The 17,350-nt window shown below is 50.0% G+C and overlaps 3 protein-coding genes across 3 annotated transcripts; all 3 read left to right on the forward strand.

Annotated features, from left to right (window-relative positions):
- Positions 1-3,192: 3,192 nt before the first annotated feature.
- Positions 3,193-4,095, forward strand: CGCA056_v006886 (uncharacterized protein; the record flags this gene model as incomplete). Its single annotated transcript, XM_037322135.1, has 1 exon — positions 3,193-4,095. One exon carries the CDS (start codon positions 3,193-3,195, stop codon positions 4,093-4,095), a length of 903 nt encoding a protein of 300 aa, XP_037179992.1.
- A 643-nt stretch (positions 4,096-4,738) lies between these two features.
- On the forward strand, positions 4,739-6,344 carry CGCA056_v006887 (uncharacterized protein; the record flags this gene model as incomplete). The annotated part of the gene is made up of 3 exons (XM_037322136.1): positions 4,739-5,260; positions 5,319-5,654; positions 5,715-6,344. The coding sequence occupies 3 exons, from the start codon at positions 4,739-4,741 to the stop codon at positions 6,342-6,344; spliced, it is 1,488 nt and encodes a 495-aa protein (XP_037179672.1).
- Positions 6,345-9,852: 3,508 nt separating this feature from the next.
- mx1-1 (Interferon-induced GTP-binding protein Mx1) lies at positions 9,853-12,305 on the forward strand (the record flags this gene model as incomplete). The annotated part of the gene is made up of 7 exons (XM_037322137.1): positions 9,853-9,951; positions 10,000-10,257; positions 10,310-10,411; positions 10,466-10,520; positions 10,577-10,649; positions 10,702-11,551; positions 11,607-12,305. 7 exons carry the CDS (start codon positions 9,853-9,855, stop codon positions 12,303-12,305), a joined length of 2,136 nt encoding a protein of 711 aa, XP_037180319.1.
- Positions 12,306-17,350: the final 5,045 nt, after the last annotated feature.

A 17,350-nucleotide genomic window follows, 5' to 3' on the forward strand; every position in this document is an offset into this window, starting at 1 on the left:
CATCCGACTGTTGGGCATTTTGCTGAGGTTTGTGATTTGCCTATTATCGCTCTCGCGGCGTCTCAGCAGGTTTTAAAGAGCATCAAATGTTCGGATCATAACAATAAGCGGTTTGAGCTAATAATCAGACATATTAGGAAGCTCTTCGATTGTATCCGCCTACAAAGCGCATTTACCGGGCGTCTGCCGTTGGTGCAGTAGCAGCTGATGTTGAGTCTATGCATCATGACTTTCGAATCTGGGGTCATGATGCTCTCAATTTCCGTCCTAGCCGCTTCAGTAAATTGACACAGGACCAGAAGGACGCGTACATGCCCTTCGGCGTAGGTAGGAATGTTTGTCCCGCTATCAACGGTTTCGGCAGGAAGATGATTTCGTCCTTGGTGGTTGTGCTTCTTACACGGCTCGGTACGAGAGCTTCAGGGGCGCAAGTCTGGTTTAGCGACGACAAGTTGGATCAAGACAGTACAGCCCCATTGCCAACTGGGCGAAATGACGCGGTGAAGTGGGTTGTAAGTCCAGGTGGTGCCAGCTAAGGACTTTTGCAGAAGGCTGCGGTAGCCCACTGATATTTCGTACAATGACAAACTTATGGTTCGAAAGCAAAAGGCAGTGGAGGTTATCATGATTTCGGCAGCATATTGGAAAGCTCTACTTGTTGCACCTAGAAAAGTGTAAAGACGAGGACTAGTTTATTTGTATTCACAGGGCAAGCTTGTATCACACGGCCGAGCTCTAGATTGGTTTGATAATTTGTAGTCTTCGATTATATGGTGCAGTGTTAAGTAGATAATACTTCCTGGAATAATTATGGTGTCTCGTAGCCCTCTGTGGTAGCTTCCAGCGCGTCCGAAGAATAAGTATCCACTGTCCTTCACCTATGTATCGATCGCGTTGAATATGATATGGCTGGTTTAGAGCTTCAGCAATTCAGAATATAGGATTCGTCAATACAACTTTTAACAGCTGTAGTTATATGTGTTATGAAAGCTAGCTGGACCCCTGTAATACCTGTCCCTGTGACTTGTGCTAACGCAGGCTTCAATACAGGAAGCTTCCAATGGCGTAATTACCCTTCCCGAAGACGCGCCTTGTGTTATCGACATAATGATCCAATACTTCTACCGTCTCGATTATCGACAATCCCTCAGCTCCGAGAACCTTTCACAGTCGCCAGAGCAACAGCAGAACGACTCCGCAGACGTCTCCTGTCTACTTCTCCACGCTAAGGTCTACGCAGTTGCAGAGAAGTATGCTGTTAGCGGTCTCAAGGACCTTGCTGTAGCCAAGTTCAGAACTGCTGTGACACAATCTTGGGATACGGCTGATTTTCTCGACGCTGCTAGCGAGGCCTACACCTCCACTATCGACAGTGATCGGGGCTTCCGAGACGTTGTCATCGAGGCATTCGCTGAGCACAAGGGCATACTCGATCATGAAGAAGTCAAGGCGGTCATCAAGGGACTTGGATCACTTGCCTATGATCTCCTTATTTACTTCCACCACAACGGGAAACTTCGGTGTTGATGGCAGGATGCTCACCAGGCAACAACATTCTTAACAAATTTCAGCAACACGAGATAATGATGATGTTCGCTGTCTCTATTCTTTGCAAACTATTTGTGTGCTCCTATTAAGCAACCCTTGTCCCATCTTTCTCACGCGAAACACAGGCAGTGGTTATCCAAATCTTAGGCCTCACTTTCTGGTCGGGCGAAACATTAGGTTGATAGTCCAATGGTGATATTTGTCCTAAGAACCGGAATGTATGTCAAGCAAGCTTTGGTCTCATGCCTTCGTGCTCTCTCCTGCGCTCGTACTCTTATCAAGATCCACAGGATCGACCTCGTCTCCCATGGTCACTGGCTCCGACACCTTCGTCTCCTGCACGCTCGTCGGCACCCAGTTCATCTCATCTCCGCGCATGTTCATCACATCTCGGGTGCTAGTATCGGGAGTCAATTTATGAGCAATAATATCATACTTGACACTACTCTCTGTTCCTTGGAGCAGGCTATTCGTATCCTTCAGTGTGGGCTGGCAGTCCGTCATTAAGGTATCTCCCTCTACATCCACTACGGCCACCCCCTTCTCCACCTGCGTCTCGTCCGTAATAACTTGTGGCTGGTAATCAGGCATCAAGATATCTCCCCTTGCATCCCAAATTCCCACATCTTTATCCATCTTTGTCTTGTACGCAGTACCCTGGGCATCATCATCAATCTCCATATGTTCAGGATAGACCATCTGAGCTGACGACTGCAAAGATCATCGTCCTCGTTCCATCGTGGGCTAAAGTTAGATTAGGGTCGGTTCCTACTTCTGAATAGTCAGCTTATGCTAGGGCGGCCTTGTCATGGTCGCTGCGATACCAACTCACTAGTTCCCTTGATCAAGTCCAGCGATGATTGAAGTGTGTTAAAACAAGATAACTCGCAGCGAATGCATGCTTAGTAAGTTAGGTGGCCTCCACCAATGACAAGTATCTCAAGTTAGGCCATCGCGTCGCGAGATACATGCCCAGTGTCTTTCCGCGTCTGCGGGCGCCATTTTCACAAGTGTCGGGGCCGGTTCTGACCCCACTTGTACGCTCGGCGAATAGAAAGTGGCTACAGACCTAGGCTCCCTTGCTCTAATGTGATAATACAGCGCAATCAACGCGTCGACGCGTCTTTTTATTTTATTTTTATGGAAGCAAATAGTCCGTGCATATGGGGCCTCCTCAGGAAACCTCAAGGTAATAGCGGTCGTGCAAGTTGGAGCCTTCTAACATGCTCCAACTTTTTCGTATGCAAGTGTAATGAGCGAGTTTTCTTAATTTCAGCTGGACCAAGCTTTCCGACTGCAACAATGACGGTACACAGGATAGATCCCGAGGGCGACGTCATACTAGTCCTCCAGACTAGAAACGAACCATTTGCCCCGTGGGAAGAGCTCACAACTACCTTCCCAACACGAGAGACGGGGGAATGCAGCCATTTGACGCGTTGCTTCCGTACGCTCGACCCTAGCTACGTTTTTGTCACTACCGAAAAATGTACCACTAGCGAGATCTCAACTGATGCGGCGCCTGCAACGACCGATGCTGCCGAGGTTTTGGCTGATGAAGCGCCCCCAACTGCCGACACTACCGAGACACAAGTTGAGAACAACGAAGTAGCAACACAGCCTCACGATGCCACAGAGGAACACATGGTTACAGGCGTTCTTCCGCTGGAACATGAAGAAGTTCGGCTGCTAGTCTCTTCCAGACATCTAAGACTAGCTTCTGAGTACTTCCTCAAGCTTTTAGCGGGCTCTTGGAAAGAAACATCCCTGCCTAACGCTCTTCCGATCATTGAAGCACAGGATTGGGATGTGGACGCCTTTCTAATCTTGATGAAAGTCATACACGGACGGTTGGACGACGTTCCAACGGTTATAAGCCTTGAGATGGTGGCCCAGGTTGCAGTTCTTGTCGACTACTACCAATGCCACGAAACCATGAAGTTCGCTTCGAAGCTTTGGTTGGAGAGGTTGAGCAAACAAGTGTTGAACGCTTGTTCTAGGCGCCTAGTTCTAAAGATATTTGTTGCCTGGGTCTTCGATCATCAAAGATTGTTCGCAAAGGCTACAAAGATGGCCATTTTGACCTGCCAGGGAGTTCTTCCGACGCTGGGCCTTCCAATTCCGGACGCCATCATTAGTAAGTTTTTCCAAAATGCACACCTATTACTAGCACAAGGCTCACAAGCAACAGAAGAGATAGAGCGACAGAGACAAAAAAGCTTGCGCGAGATTGCCGACACCTTGCACAGTCTCCATGCATATTTAAAGGGGAGAGCAGGATGCTCAGAAGCATGTTCCTACATCCTATGCGGTGCCCTCGCCGATGCTATGTATACCTCCGGTTTCCTAGCGTTGGAATCAACAGACTTTCCCGGCCAGAGCGTGGTGTCTTTATCCAAGGTTTCACGAGAGATCGAGACACCTCAGTGGCATCTGAGTAACACTAGCGATAAAAAGGCCTGCGCCCTATCAACTTTTCTTCGTCCATGTATGGATCGCATTGAATATGATCAGGTTGGCCTAGAGCTTCAGCAGTTCAAAAGATAGGGTTCGTCAATACAATTTGAACAGCTGCAGTTGTCTATGAGGATGACCTGAGCCTAGGTTGAGTGAGCCGTTCCAACCTAGCCAGAGCCACAGTCACAGAAGGTCTGCCACACCCAACGAGGCACAAATGGCTCCGCTTCAACTCAAGTTTCATCTTATTCTTCTAATCTTAGAGCTAACAAAGATAAAGACGGCGGCTACCTGAATCAACGACACTCCCACTAAAATCTTAACCTTAAGAAGATGGTACTCTTTGATGTCTTCCCGTTAATGAAGGAGTCTGTATCATTCTGATTAAATGTGTCTCAAAGAGCAAAGGCAGATATTAAGCCTTATCTCTTATTTGCTAATGCAAAGCTTTCTACTACATTGCAGGAAGCCTGCAGGTTTGGTGCGTCTTTCCTTTGTGTTAAATGTTTAAGCCATCTTATTCAGTGAATCCATACCAGATTCACGCTTTGTTACGTTTAATATCTACAACGAAGAAGGCACTTCCAGTATTCACTAGTGTGTTCTAATGATCTAGTAGAGGAGTGTTCTGACTGCCCATCTACACAAAGGCCACGCTATCTCTTATTTAAGATTTGAAATTTCTCATACGCTAGAGCTTCGGCTATTCCTTCATCCTCTGCAAATCGGCAAGATGTCTTCAGAACACGGTACTCTGTCCCCCACAACCTCTGGCTACGATGATGTCCTTCCGCAGGCTAAGCCCCTGGACGATCTCGCTGTTCAGATGAATCACCTAGCCCTGAGCCCCCAAGAGCAGCGCCAGGACGAGGTCCTCTCCAGCCCTCTTCTGACCGTCCCCCTCATCGACAGATCGCCTCCCTCTCAATTCGGCCTCTTCGGCGCTGCCACCTCGGAAGATTCATCCTGCGTGGCAGAAGCTCGTCTCTTCCACAACGTCACATGCCCCTCGAGCGTCTTCATCTGCGGCAGCCAGGGCTCTGGGAAGAGCAACACGCTCGCGTGCCTCCTTGAGAACTGCCTCATTCCCAGTCAGCTTGGCAAGTTGCCTTATCCCCTGACGGGAATCGTCTTCCATTACGACAGCTTCGTCTCCGACTCTGGCGGATTGCCATGTGAGGCTGCGTTCATCGCATCCCACGAGAAGGTGTCAGTCAGAGTTCTCTGTGCCCCGACGAATGTCCGCACAATTCGGGTATTCCACTGTTCTGAATTTCCCATGATTTACTTTACATGATTCTAACAACTCACAGAGTATCTACAGCAGCATTCCGAATGTCAAGATCGAGCCCCTGAAGCTGAGTGACGACGACCTCAACACTCGCCGCATGAACGACCTCATGGCTGTGGGGGAAAGCGGCTCTAAGCCGTTGTATATGCAGGTGGTCAACCGCATCCTGCGAGACATGCGTTTAGAGCAGCAAAATACCGGACTCGGCTTCAGCTATGACAAGTTCAGAAAGTATTTGGCCTTAGAGGACCTGACCCCAGGCCAGCTAAACCCTTTGAACCAGCGCCTCGATACTCTTGAAAGTTTCATGGTTAAGGGAGGTGGTTTCGTAGATGATACGATTGATTGGAAGCCTAAGGTAACATCTTCTTTTTTTCTATGACAACCTTAAGGGTTAAGCTGACTATTTGAATCACAGTCGGGTCAACTGACGGTTATCGACCTCTCCTGCCCTTGCGTGACGGCAGAGCTGGCTTGCTCTCTCTTCAACATGTGCCTTTCCCTCTTCCTCGAGCAAAAGTCATCCATCGGCCGCGTCGTTGCCCTCGATGAAGCTCACAAGTATATGAAGGAGTCCGAGGAAAGCCAGACATTGACCAACTCCCTTCTTGAGACCATCCGCCTTCAGCGTCATCTCGGCGTCCGTATCCTTATCTCAACCCAAGAACCTATGGTTTCGACAAAACTCCTCGACCTATGTTCCATGACGGTCGTGCATCGTTTCACCTCTCCTGACTGGCTGCGCACACTGAAAACCCACCTGGCGGGTATCTCATCGATGTCAGTTATGATGGCTGACGAAGAGGATGAGACCCAGGCAGTGAATCCGGTCACTATCGGAGGCAAGGACCCGATGATGGAGATTTTCTCCATGATTCTTTCGCTGCAAACGGGACAAGCTCTTGTCTTTGCACCGAGTGTGGTGCTTGGCCCGCAGGAAATGGTTAAGGATGGACAGACTGTGCTTCAGCGACTGGCTCATCGAGCTCTACGAGTCAAGATTCGGTCTCGACTGACCAGGGATGGAGGAAGAACTGTGATGGCTTGAATAATTTCAGGTTGGTGGGATAACCTTATGGTTGTTTGTGGATGTGATGTTAGGCCGAGTATGAACTAGACCGAGCTGGACAAACACGGTCTGGCAATGCCGTTGATAAAAACAGCTGCAATTGGATCCACAACAAGAAGTGTGTATTGGACCAGTTTCAGTGGGTCCCAACGTGTGAATCAATTGACTGAGTGGCGTACTGCGGTACAGCGCCCAGGGGCAGTTGATGTTGGAGCAAGATGCGTCATGAGGTTCTGGCCCGTTGGGGTCGCAGTCACATCGCCGGTCGCCGCCATCCTCATCTTGCTCGCCCTACTGCTATCTCCCGTCCTAGCAACCCTCAAGATCTGCAGTGCCGTCAATGCCCTGCGCGTCATAGAGCCCAGCGAGCTGGATTCAGCACCCATACCACCAGATCTATATTTCCCACCGTTGGATGCCGACATGCTGCGCGCCCCTCTGTCAAGTTACAAGAAACAGTTTTACGGGCAGGACAAAAGGTTCGGGCGCCATTACGGGAGGCTGCTGCTCACGGGAATAAAAGATCATGGAGAATTGTTCAGGCAAGCTGAATGGTTACCGATGTACTTTTGGATAACGCCGCAAGAAACAAATTCTTATAGCAGCTACAACCAACAAATGGGTACAAGATTGGATGAGTAGCGAAGGTCAGGCCTTGGAGGCCAGCGGTGTGTGTGTGCGCGTTTTTGTTTGGCGGCTGGCTGGGAGGCGTGAGAGACAATATCTGCAAGGTTCCGCGTGAGATGGGAGGTCCAGACGGCGGCCAAGAGCACCCATTCATCTTCTGTCAACAACAACCTTCACGTCTCAGATTCAAATGTCTCGGTCTGCGCCGTCGGCCGTTTGAAGGGGCGTGATGCAACCCACCGGCGGCTTGCGGGACAGCGCGGAAACGACGGAGGTTCCTACGGGTCGAAAGCACCAGGCAACAGCGGACGAAGCGCGGTGGCCTCAGGCCAACACTGCCGCTCTACCTCCCGGGATATGTTCCGTCCGCGTATTGCAAGACCACAACGATCAAGGTGTAAACCCACAGTATGGTAGCGGGACGACAAAAGCACGCCATATTCAGGCCCCGAAGCAATCACATATAATGGGGAAGCTCAGGAGTCGTGTCATCACGGTCAAGTCCAATGAGAGTTGTTCCTTGGGCTGGCATGACAAGGACGGCCGGTTAAGCAGTTGGTAGGCCAAGGGAGGGTTCCGGGCATGGGCTACCTGTGTATCGCTATACTCGATCCGACATACGGTAATCCCTGGCAGCCTATGTATCTGCTATGCCGTCTCAGATGAAAATCCAGCCACGTATCACTGCCAATAGTAGGCGCACCGTCACTGGCGCTTGCTGACAGTTGGCTGCCGCAGTTTACCCGAAAGACAGGACGACAACGATTGTTCGGGATGCTAGAGCATCATGATCCCGGTCATCACATCATCTACCGCTTGCGAAGTAGATCTTTGTGGGTACTGCCGGCAGCTCTTTCCGAAGACTAATCAACCGCAAGCTGTTTAGGGGCCGAAGTACGCATGTGCCATCAGATCAAGTTGAGTCTAGAACCGGGCTCCTGAACAGGACTGCTGCGGGCCGGAAATACACAGGAGAGTCATCAACGGCAGACGTCCAGAGAGAACAGCGTCTTGCAGACGGTGGATTTCTCCGTTTGCTCGTGGTCACTTCAACGCGAGCACAGTGCCAGCCAGAGCGGGTAAGATTAGCGTCAATCGGCGCTGATATTCGATATTAGAGAGAGGATGTCGGCACCCGCCGCGGGGGAACGGATACGGAAGGGATGACGAGGGAAGCAGATCCAAAGCCAAGAGAAAAAAGAACGCCTAGGAGATCCTCTCGACCCAGCTCTTTTTGTCTGTTATTTTTGGGGCGGGGAGGATGGTCCTCTCTGTTGTGCCGTGGTAGCGCTGTACCCTCAAGATCTTCCTAGCGAGTTGCAGAAGCGGGTGATTGTCAATATGTGTCTCCTAATGCCCGATACCGGAGAAGGAGCACGCCAGGCCACAAAGCGGGGGCTTGCACGCCGCAACCGCCAGCACCATTCCAGAATCAATCCTCCTTGACATCTTGTCCTGAGGGAGGGTTAGAGAGAAGGAGGTGTAATTCAGCTACAGCCTCCGAAAAATTCTCTTCAAAGTGATCAAGACTTGCTTTCATCTTTCACCGATTGGCGTTATAATTGCTGGGCAGGTTCTGCTTCATGATTACGAAGTGGCTGATGATGCTGTCGCCGATATCATTCATTTGTAACTGTCTCGCAACAAAAGCCAGGCTTCGATGAGCTGCAGACGGAGTAGTCCTGGGGAGTACACATATGGGCGGCTGTGAGGGGGTCCGGGCCCGACTTCTGCCACTCAGCCGTTAACACTAATGTTTGAATTCAGCGGCTCTGCGGCCCCGGTTTACCAAAACGAGTCTCGTAAATTAAGCTCCACCGCCTCGGACAGGCCAGGGACGTTGCAGGCGGGTCAGTTCTAATTAGTGAGTCTACACCTCCTCCGGGATTTCACTTGTTAGTTTGGACAAGGTCCCACTGTTAACGTGACCAGAACATTTGCGTGCTGACATAAACAGTGGCCCCCTTGCCGAATGTTGGGCAACAGCATGGCCAGTGATCATGGTACGATCTTCGATTAATGTATATTGATGTCTTTGTTCTAACTAACTGGCCACGTTGGCGTCAATTTAAGTAGAACAAAAGAGGCCATCATGGTGCCAATTCAAATAAGCCATATTACATGTGAAAATCAATAATCCGAGTTTTCTGGTCAGTGCATACACTGGTTACGCAGTGCGGGTCTGACACCGAACTAACAATTAAAACCCCGGAGGAGGTGTACGACTACGGTAGCCTTGTCAACAAGAAAGGCGGTGCCAACCAACACCGCGGTCTGTGCAAGAGAACTCCATCCTATCCGTCTAGCCCAGCCATCATAAGAGGTACTGTCAGTGCCTTTTCTTGGCTTTGCCTTGCCGACGGGAGTACTGTGGGTCCTGGGGCCGTGTTAGTGTCAAGTTCCCGCTGGAAAAGTCGGTGGATGGCGTTGACCATGTTGATCTGTATCCCGAAAATGGTATCCAACGCACGCAGTGATGAGACGTTGTCCTTTCTATGTGGTTAGATGATAGTCATGCAGAATATTCTGTTTGTATGCCCCTAGGCAGGGAGAAACGAGACCTGGATACTTGCAGACGACCGCCGTTTATCTCGTCACAACCAGAGAACAGCGGGCTGTGAACGTGCAATCAGACAGGCCAGTACCATCCTGTTTCGGTTCGAAGTCAAACGGCCTCTCTGATGTAAGTGTCAGCTTGACTTGTGTTTTATTTCAAATATCACACATGAATAAAAGAAGATATATCACTGAGAATGTCCCCAAGCTGTCCTTTCCCCCTCACCTTGAATCAGCGTGATTCTCTTCTCTCTGCTGACTTGAGATTTCCTCCCAGTATCACCCAGCTCTCACACCTTCCACCATGCTACCCGGTGAGACTGGTTTGGGAAACCAGGCCACATTGGCTAAAATTGACAAGTTGAGGGAGCTGAACGTCGGCGCTATAATCCCGTTGCCCCAGGTAAATCAAGGGAGTACATCACTCTGCAGATTGCTAATTCTGCAATAGCTTGTCGTCGTTGGAGACCAGTCATCTGGAAAGAGTTCTGTTCTGGAGAGTCTGACGGGTTTTTCTTTCCCTCGCGCTGCTGGGCTCTGTACTCGCTATGTGACTCAGATAACGTGCCGCCGTGGGCCGGAGAAGGGCATTATCGTCTCAATCATTCCTCGTCCGGACGCAGATGAGACACTCAAGGCCAAGCTCCTTCAGTTCAAGCGTCACTTGTTAAGTATCGACGGTAGAGATCTCGCCAGCGTCTTCGAAGAGGTTTGCAACACCCCGACATATTTGGTTTTCCGTACTGATGACATTACTGCAGACCAACATTGCTATGGGCATCCGGATGGGTGCGGATGAGAAAGATGTTGGTAGTGCGGCCTTCAGTCAAGATATCCTCAAGATTGAGATCAGTGGACCTGATGTTAGTTCTTCCCCGGCCACGTGGCTCTCTACATGACTAACACCTCTTGAATAGCAACAACATCTCACTGTCATTGATGTTCCGGGCATTTTCCGTGTCTCTACACCAGGTAGGCTATAGCTAATTCACTGAGAGTGTGCACTTAGTAATTAGCGAAACACGCAGGGCTTACTACGGAAAGCGACATTGTTCTCGTCGAGAATATGGTGAAGTCATACATGGAAAATCCACGAACCATGTGAGTGTTTTAAAACTGCTGTCTGTAAACTCGTTTAGCTGACGTATAGTAGCATTCTTGCAGTCATTTCTTGCACCGTCGACATTGCCACCCAGGAGATTCTCAAGCTTGCTGAGGCTGCTGATCCTGAGAAAGTGCGAACGATGGGTATGCTCACAAAACCGGATCTCGTCACAGAGACGGCCACCAGAGGCGTCATCATTGACCTGGTTCTTGGGAGACGAAGCACCCTCAAACTTGGATACTACGTGGTCAAGAATCGCAGTGCAGATGATAACTTCTCGACACTTTCTGAGCGTGCTGCCGCCGAACAGGCATTCTTCATGGCGCCTGCTTGGTCGCCCATTAGCGATCGCTGCGGCACCACAGCCCTCAAGCTCAAAGTCCGTGAGTTGCTCATGCACATCTCCAAGCAAGAGTTTCCCCATGTCAAGGCGGACATTGAGCAGCGCCTGCGTCAATGTAGGGCTGATCTGGAGACCATGGGGCCGTCCAGAGCCGACTCGAATTCCCAGAGGATGTATTTGGGGAAACTTGCCTCGAGGTTCCTAGCCATTACTCAAGCTGCCCTGAACGGGTACTACGCCGGAGACAGCATCTTCAAGAGGCAGCCGAACCTGAAGCTGATTACGAAGATCATGAAGCTGAACGAGGTCTTTTCTAATGTTTTCTGGAAGAGAGGCCACAAACAGCACTTTGGACCTACGTGGGATGACGAGGGAGAGAGCTCGTTGGGGAGCAATGTGGACCAGCTGCCTTTCGGAATCCCTCTCAGCGAATATCCCGAGCTTAAGGCTATTATCCGCACAGATGACTACCGATGCCCTAAGCCCTCGAAGGGGCCGATTATGGGCCACATCGAGGAGGTGTTCGAGTCGAACCGCGGGCCTGAGCTTGGAACAGTAAGTTTTCCCCGCTATACATTGCTGCAGAAAGTCATTAACATGATTGATTTAGTTTGGCGGAACAATCCTTGCTACAGTCTTCGAAGAGCAGTCAGAGAAGTGGGAGCCGCTCGTATTGTCTCATGTGAGCAACACAATCGCACTTGTCCACGAGTACATCTTCCAGCTCCTCACTGAGATGTGCCCCGAGAAGCAGGTTCGAGACAACCTTTGGGATGCTCTTCTGCTCGACAAGTTGATTGATACGTACCAACGAGCGATGAGCCACACTCGCTTTCTTCTGGCCATCGAGCGTGGAGGCACGCCGAACACATTCAACCACTACTTCAATGCGAACCTCCAGAAAAAGCGTAGCGATTGTATGTCCAAGACCTTCGAAGCTATGGCAGTCTCTTCTCCTTGGGGCAACGACAACGAGCGATACGTTGCTATGAGTCAGATTGGCAAGCATGCTGTTGGCAAAGATAATGGGCAGCAGGTGTGTGAGGACATCCTTGATACGCTTATGAGTTACTACAAGGTATCCCGGAAGCGCTTCGTCGACGTCATCTGCCAGCAGGTCGTTTTTCACCTCATGCTTGAAGGCGACGGCAGCCCGCTCAAGGTCTTTAACCCGGAGCTGATCATGAACCTTGACACCGAACAGCTTGAGCAGATTGCAGGTGAGGATGCGGAGTCGAAGCATCAGCGGCACGTCTTGAAGCGGGAGATGGAGAGTCTGGAGGCGGCTTTGAAGGTCTTGCGGTCTTGATTTTGTAACGGATAGTGCAGCTAATGGGTAGTGCGGCTAATGGGTAGTGCGGCTAATGGTAGTGCAGCGGGGCTGGAGCGAAGCTGTTCAACATAGCAGAGCAGATATTCTGAGCAGCAGCATTCAACTGCATGCTGACTCATCAAAAGTGTATTTGTCGTTGTTGTATTTAGACACAGTCTTTACTTATTCACTGAAAAAAGAGCATCAGGCAGGTGAACTTTACTTGCAGTAGATCATTAGGTTGAATGGGACTGATGCTTGAATACAAGATCTGCGTGCGAGCAGCCAAAACTTGGGGTTTCCACTTGCCACGGGAAGCTAGACACTATGCAGTCAAAGATAGGCTCATTTTCGCCATTAATACAGTTTAACTTATGTATCTAAATAGCAGCTTCTCCATTCTCTTTATATATGAACCATTTAGATAATCCTAGAACTTCATCTTCTTAAAGTTCCCCAAGCCCACACACTATTAACTCTTTTATGTCTGAACGACTAAAAATAGAGTTATTACGTCATCTTCACTACTCTTTTGTCCTTGATTCTATCTTCCTGGGTATTCTCCAGCCAGTACTTCAACTTGCGCTCCTCATCCATTGTGGGGTAACCCTGAGGTAAAAACATGCGTTCATTTCCATCCTGGTCGCCCATGCGCCGGAATTCCTGCAGGTCTCCCTGAATCAGCCAAACTAGCTCCGACCGACGCATGATGGTAGGTGTATCGCGTGGAAGGGGAAGAACAACGATCAGTTAAAGAAAGGTAAGAAACTGGTATGTAAGTGGAAAGGAGAGATGCCTGACGGAGAGGAGGAAGCCGTGGTATTTATAGACACTGATCAGTCTTCGAACGCTATATAATGGTGTAGAAGGCCTACTTACAAAGCATTGCATCAATAATGAGGCTACATAGCATAGTTGATTGGACGATTTTGCGTCATGATGTATGGCAGTGTGTGGTACATATGCGGTATGGGACATGTGACTATTTGGAAGGTGAGTCACAGTTAAAACAGTCGTATTCTGGCCTATAAGATTCTGCTGTTTACTAGTTGGGCGAAGGTAATGGAAGATGGAGGGTGGGATTGGGCCTCAGTATGAACAAAGACGCGTCCTGGTGACTACGCGATTTGCCTGGTCATGAGAATGAGACACGATCTCACGTGACCGCGCGAGAATTAAGAGAACGGATGACTAATTCGATGGTATGCTGTTACTTAGGGGCCAAGAGCCAAGAGTGATTACATGAGCTTTGTGAGATTGGTTCAATTAAGGGATGTAACCTCTCTCACCCAGATGCGTTTTTAATTTCTCTGCTTTTTTATCTAAGCAGAATCAGAGAGGGAGTGCCCACCTTCTGGACACTTACCTAAGCGCTCAAGTTCTGCCTCTAGTCCATTTTGAAGCCGACCAGGACACTGAGGAGGAGCAGATTGGCAATTATGGAGTTCACTTCTACCTCTTCTTTCAGGTCCGGGCCCCTGCGATACGTAGACATGCCCAAGTAGTGACGTTAGGGAGGGGTTGAGTGCATCGCAACAGGATAGAGGAAACTATCATTATGAGCACAGCATCTTAGCGTGTCTAAATCAGAGTAAGATGTCTGAATTCATACCTGTTTCCGAACTCTTAACTAAATCGTAAAGTTTGCAGATGTCCAGCTGCTGAAGGTGAGAAATGCGAGGCTTTTAACTGGTACGACCATGCGGACATCATGCGCCCGCTTATACCCATCTGGAGGTTTCAGTGGTTACAATTCGCAAGGCAGTCAGGGTCAGAAGTGATAGGATTAAGAAGATATAGCAATATTTTCGAGGTTACATAAAGAAAAGGTTGATACTGAGGAAAAGTTTATTGATCCCGGCTGTCCTGTTGAAAACGGATCCGAAGAAGAGACGCGGGAAGAAGGAAACGTAGCAAGTTGCAGCGCAGACGAGACAGGATCTTCTGGGACGGGAAAGTGCAACTCAAGAAGGCACCGCATTTCCGTAATAACAGCGAAGTCGAGGGTTCTTTGGACGATTGGCTGCAGCTTGTTAGTGGCTTATTGCAGGCACATCATGATAGGTGGACTCTGTCCTCCTCTCCTTTAGCCTCTTGTACAACCTACCACCATTCATTCTACGTTTGTTGTTTGGTGGAAGGGAGGGATGAGGATACTGCCAGAAGGCTGCCAGAATGGGACCAGATTCGTGGGGTGGGAAGAGACATAGCGTGAGCGGGCGGCGGGCCTGCTCAGCGTATTTGCATGAGATGGGGGTAGGGACAGCTAGTTGTTGTTACGAGGATGAGAAAAAGATAATTAGGTTTGTACACAGAATGCTTACAGTATAAACCTGGAATGTGGCCTTTTGTTCAGTCCACAACAATACATCATTTTCTTGGAGCGCAAATTGGCTGGTTTTTAGCTGTATTTGTCTATGTCACGGTAATCCTATCTGCGATGCAAGTGGCGTTGCTACAGAGCGGTTTGGACAGGATATGCGCTTCTAGAAGATCTCTTACGGAGTAGCATTAATATCAATAGGATTTGTCGTAGCTAGTGCTCTTCATCTTCCCTATGGCTGCAACGGTCTGATACGACAAAAAGGCTAGCTCCTAGCACCTTACCAAATCGGATATTCAGCGGGTGCAAGATGGATGTCGGGTACTGGCCCAGCAAAAGATATGCAACGCGAGCGGTTTTGCTTGCATGCAAACCTGAGTATCATTTCATCATCTAGGCGCCCCGCCGCCTCTGTTGACACGATTCAAAGTCCTGTTTTCGTTAGCGTTTATATTATATACGTTTGGATAACATTACCTTCACAGAATCAAAGAATCTCGCAATAGCTTTACCGCCCCCGAGCTCTTCTACTCTACCACGGTTAACCCGCGCTGTGACAAGTCTTGCTACCGCTTGAACGTAGGTAGGTGCACTACGGTTAATGTCTTCGTTGGTGACGGTTGGATTCCGTACTTCTTCGATGACAATTTGCAGCCATCGTTCAACAGACGACCACAGGAGGATGTGGCCGCCAAGGGCTAGAGTTTGCTCACCACGTGCCCGGAAAACAAGGTGAATTGTGCCCGAATCAAAGAAAACCGTCTGGCCAGGCCTGAGAATAACATATCGCCACCAGCCCCCGGTATAGCCTTGAGGGTCAACCGTCCAGTCATTCCATTCTTGACGCGTTGGGCGTGACATCCAACCAAAGCCAATATATCCTTCTTGGGCGGTGATCCACGTCCCAAGACCGTGGCTGTCAATATGTGGCGCTGTGTTGTGGCCACCTTCTGATAGAAGCACCCATTCAAGAACGTCTCTCCACTCGTTCCATTGTTCCCCTGACGCAACTGCCCTCTCCGCACGTCTCCCAGTGAGCACTGTGTCTCGGACGCGAGGGAGAAGCTGACAGTTTTCCCCAGTCAAGAAGGTGGGCAAAATAGAGGGAGGGAGTGGACTGCGCAGGTCAAGAATATTCCAGGGATCATCGGTATCTAGCTTGTTCAGAAACCGGTCTCTGACCTGACTGAGTTTCCGGCTTTCGAATGACCTGAGCGAGGAACTTCGAGAGGGCACCTGCACCGAGACAGATCGGTCAAGGTCTTCCATACGGCGGAAGAGCTCCTCAATTGGCCGGTCTCGACCATTCCATCGGAACTGCTGCTGGCTTTCTGTAAAAATTGGGACGTCTGAAGATCCTGACTCAACTCGCCTTGTCGCTTCGCCCGCAGTACAGAAAATCGCATCAGCTTCGCCACAACTCTCGTCCGTTTGAGGTTGCTGGGCGTTTTGGAGAATTTTGTAGACTAGTTTGTCGGATTCTTCGCCGTGGGTGTTGAGGAATGACTTGCTTCGCGCCAACCTTTCCTGTAACCCCGCGAGCACTTGCATGCAGTAGGCCTCGTCAGCTATCTGATTGTGCAGTGGCCGGTGCCCCGTGTCTCTTGACCCGGTCCAGTGTGTGTGTGAGCCACCAAGTCGCGGTCTCTTAAGGAGAGGAACAGGCTGGTTGATATCAGGGAGGGAGGCGGTGCGTCGTCGAGGGGGTAAGGTTTGTGGGACATCAGAGGGATTGGCCAGTGGCGTTACGTTCGAGTTGTATTGATCCCCCACGGAATTGCCCGCCTTGAGATCGGGGGCTATTACGGACTTGGCGAAGAGCTGAAGATGTCGGTGACACAGTTGATCGAGGTTGGACGAGTATATCCTCGCCAGGTCCGTGGAGAAGACTAAGGGGTTGTCAAGAGCTGCAAGGAACATTGATGGCACTTCTGGCGGACAGCAGCGTTGTGGTATCCTTGGGGTAGTAGCTGATCTGGCGGTAGCGTATCTATTCCTCGACGTTGGTTTTCCACTGAACCTTTCTCGATAGGATGGCTGTGTCCGTGGCCTGAGCGTTCTCTCGGTTTGTGATGGATTCTCCTGTGTAGCTGCTGCTGCTGCCGCCACCTCCAGGTTACTGGTATTTGCTGAGGCATCGGCTGATTGTTCAGCAAGGAACTCGTCAACAAACTCGCTCAAAATGTCGCCCTCTGTGGTAGCTTCCGGCGCGTGTGAAGAATCCATATCGTCTTTGGCTGATGCGACAGCATACTCCTTTCCAACCATGAGTCCAAATTTGTCAAATCCAAACCCCTGGGGCAGGTCTGTAATTGTCAGCTCTTCGAATGGAAGGGAATATCGATCACAGCCGTTCTGTCTCATGTAGGCCTGTTTGTATGACCATGCTTTGAGAGTGTCCAGATCTCCCTGCTCGATCGGATTCGCTGCCAGTTTAACGAGACGAGCCCCAACACGTTGGTGTCGTCCAAGCATCACCCGGTTCAATTTTATCGCAGCCTCGGCCCATTCGGGAACGGCTCGGGCTGCCGTGCGCAGCACCTTGCAGTACTTCTCTCCTCTGGAAGCCCAATGATAGTGCTGGACCTTGTCTATTCCCCAGCAACGGCTCACCTCCGTCAGAGCCGACAGACAACTGCGCTTGATCTCCATTCCTTCGGTCGCGACGCCTACGAAACGCTCCCACACTAGGATGTCGTCCTCTCGCGGCTTTGACGGT

This window comes from Colletotrichum aenigma (assembly GCF_013390185.1).
Source record: "Colletotrichum aenigma strain Cg56 chromosome Unknown KSG_Cg56_contig04, whole genome shotgun sequence".
NCBI classification, from domain to species: Eukaryota; Fungi; Ascomycota; class Sordariomycetes; order Glomerellales; family Glomerellaceae; genus Colletotrichum; species Colletotrichum aenigma.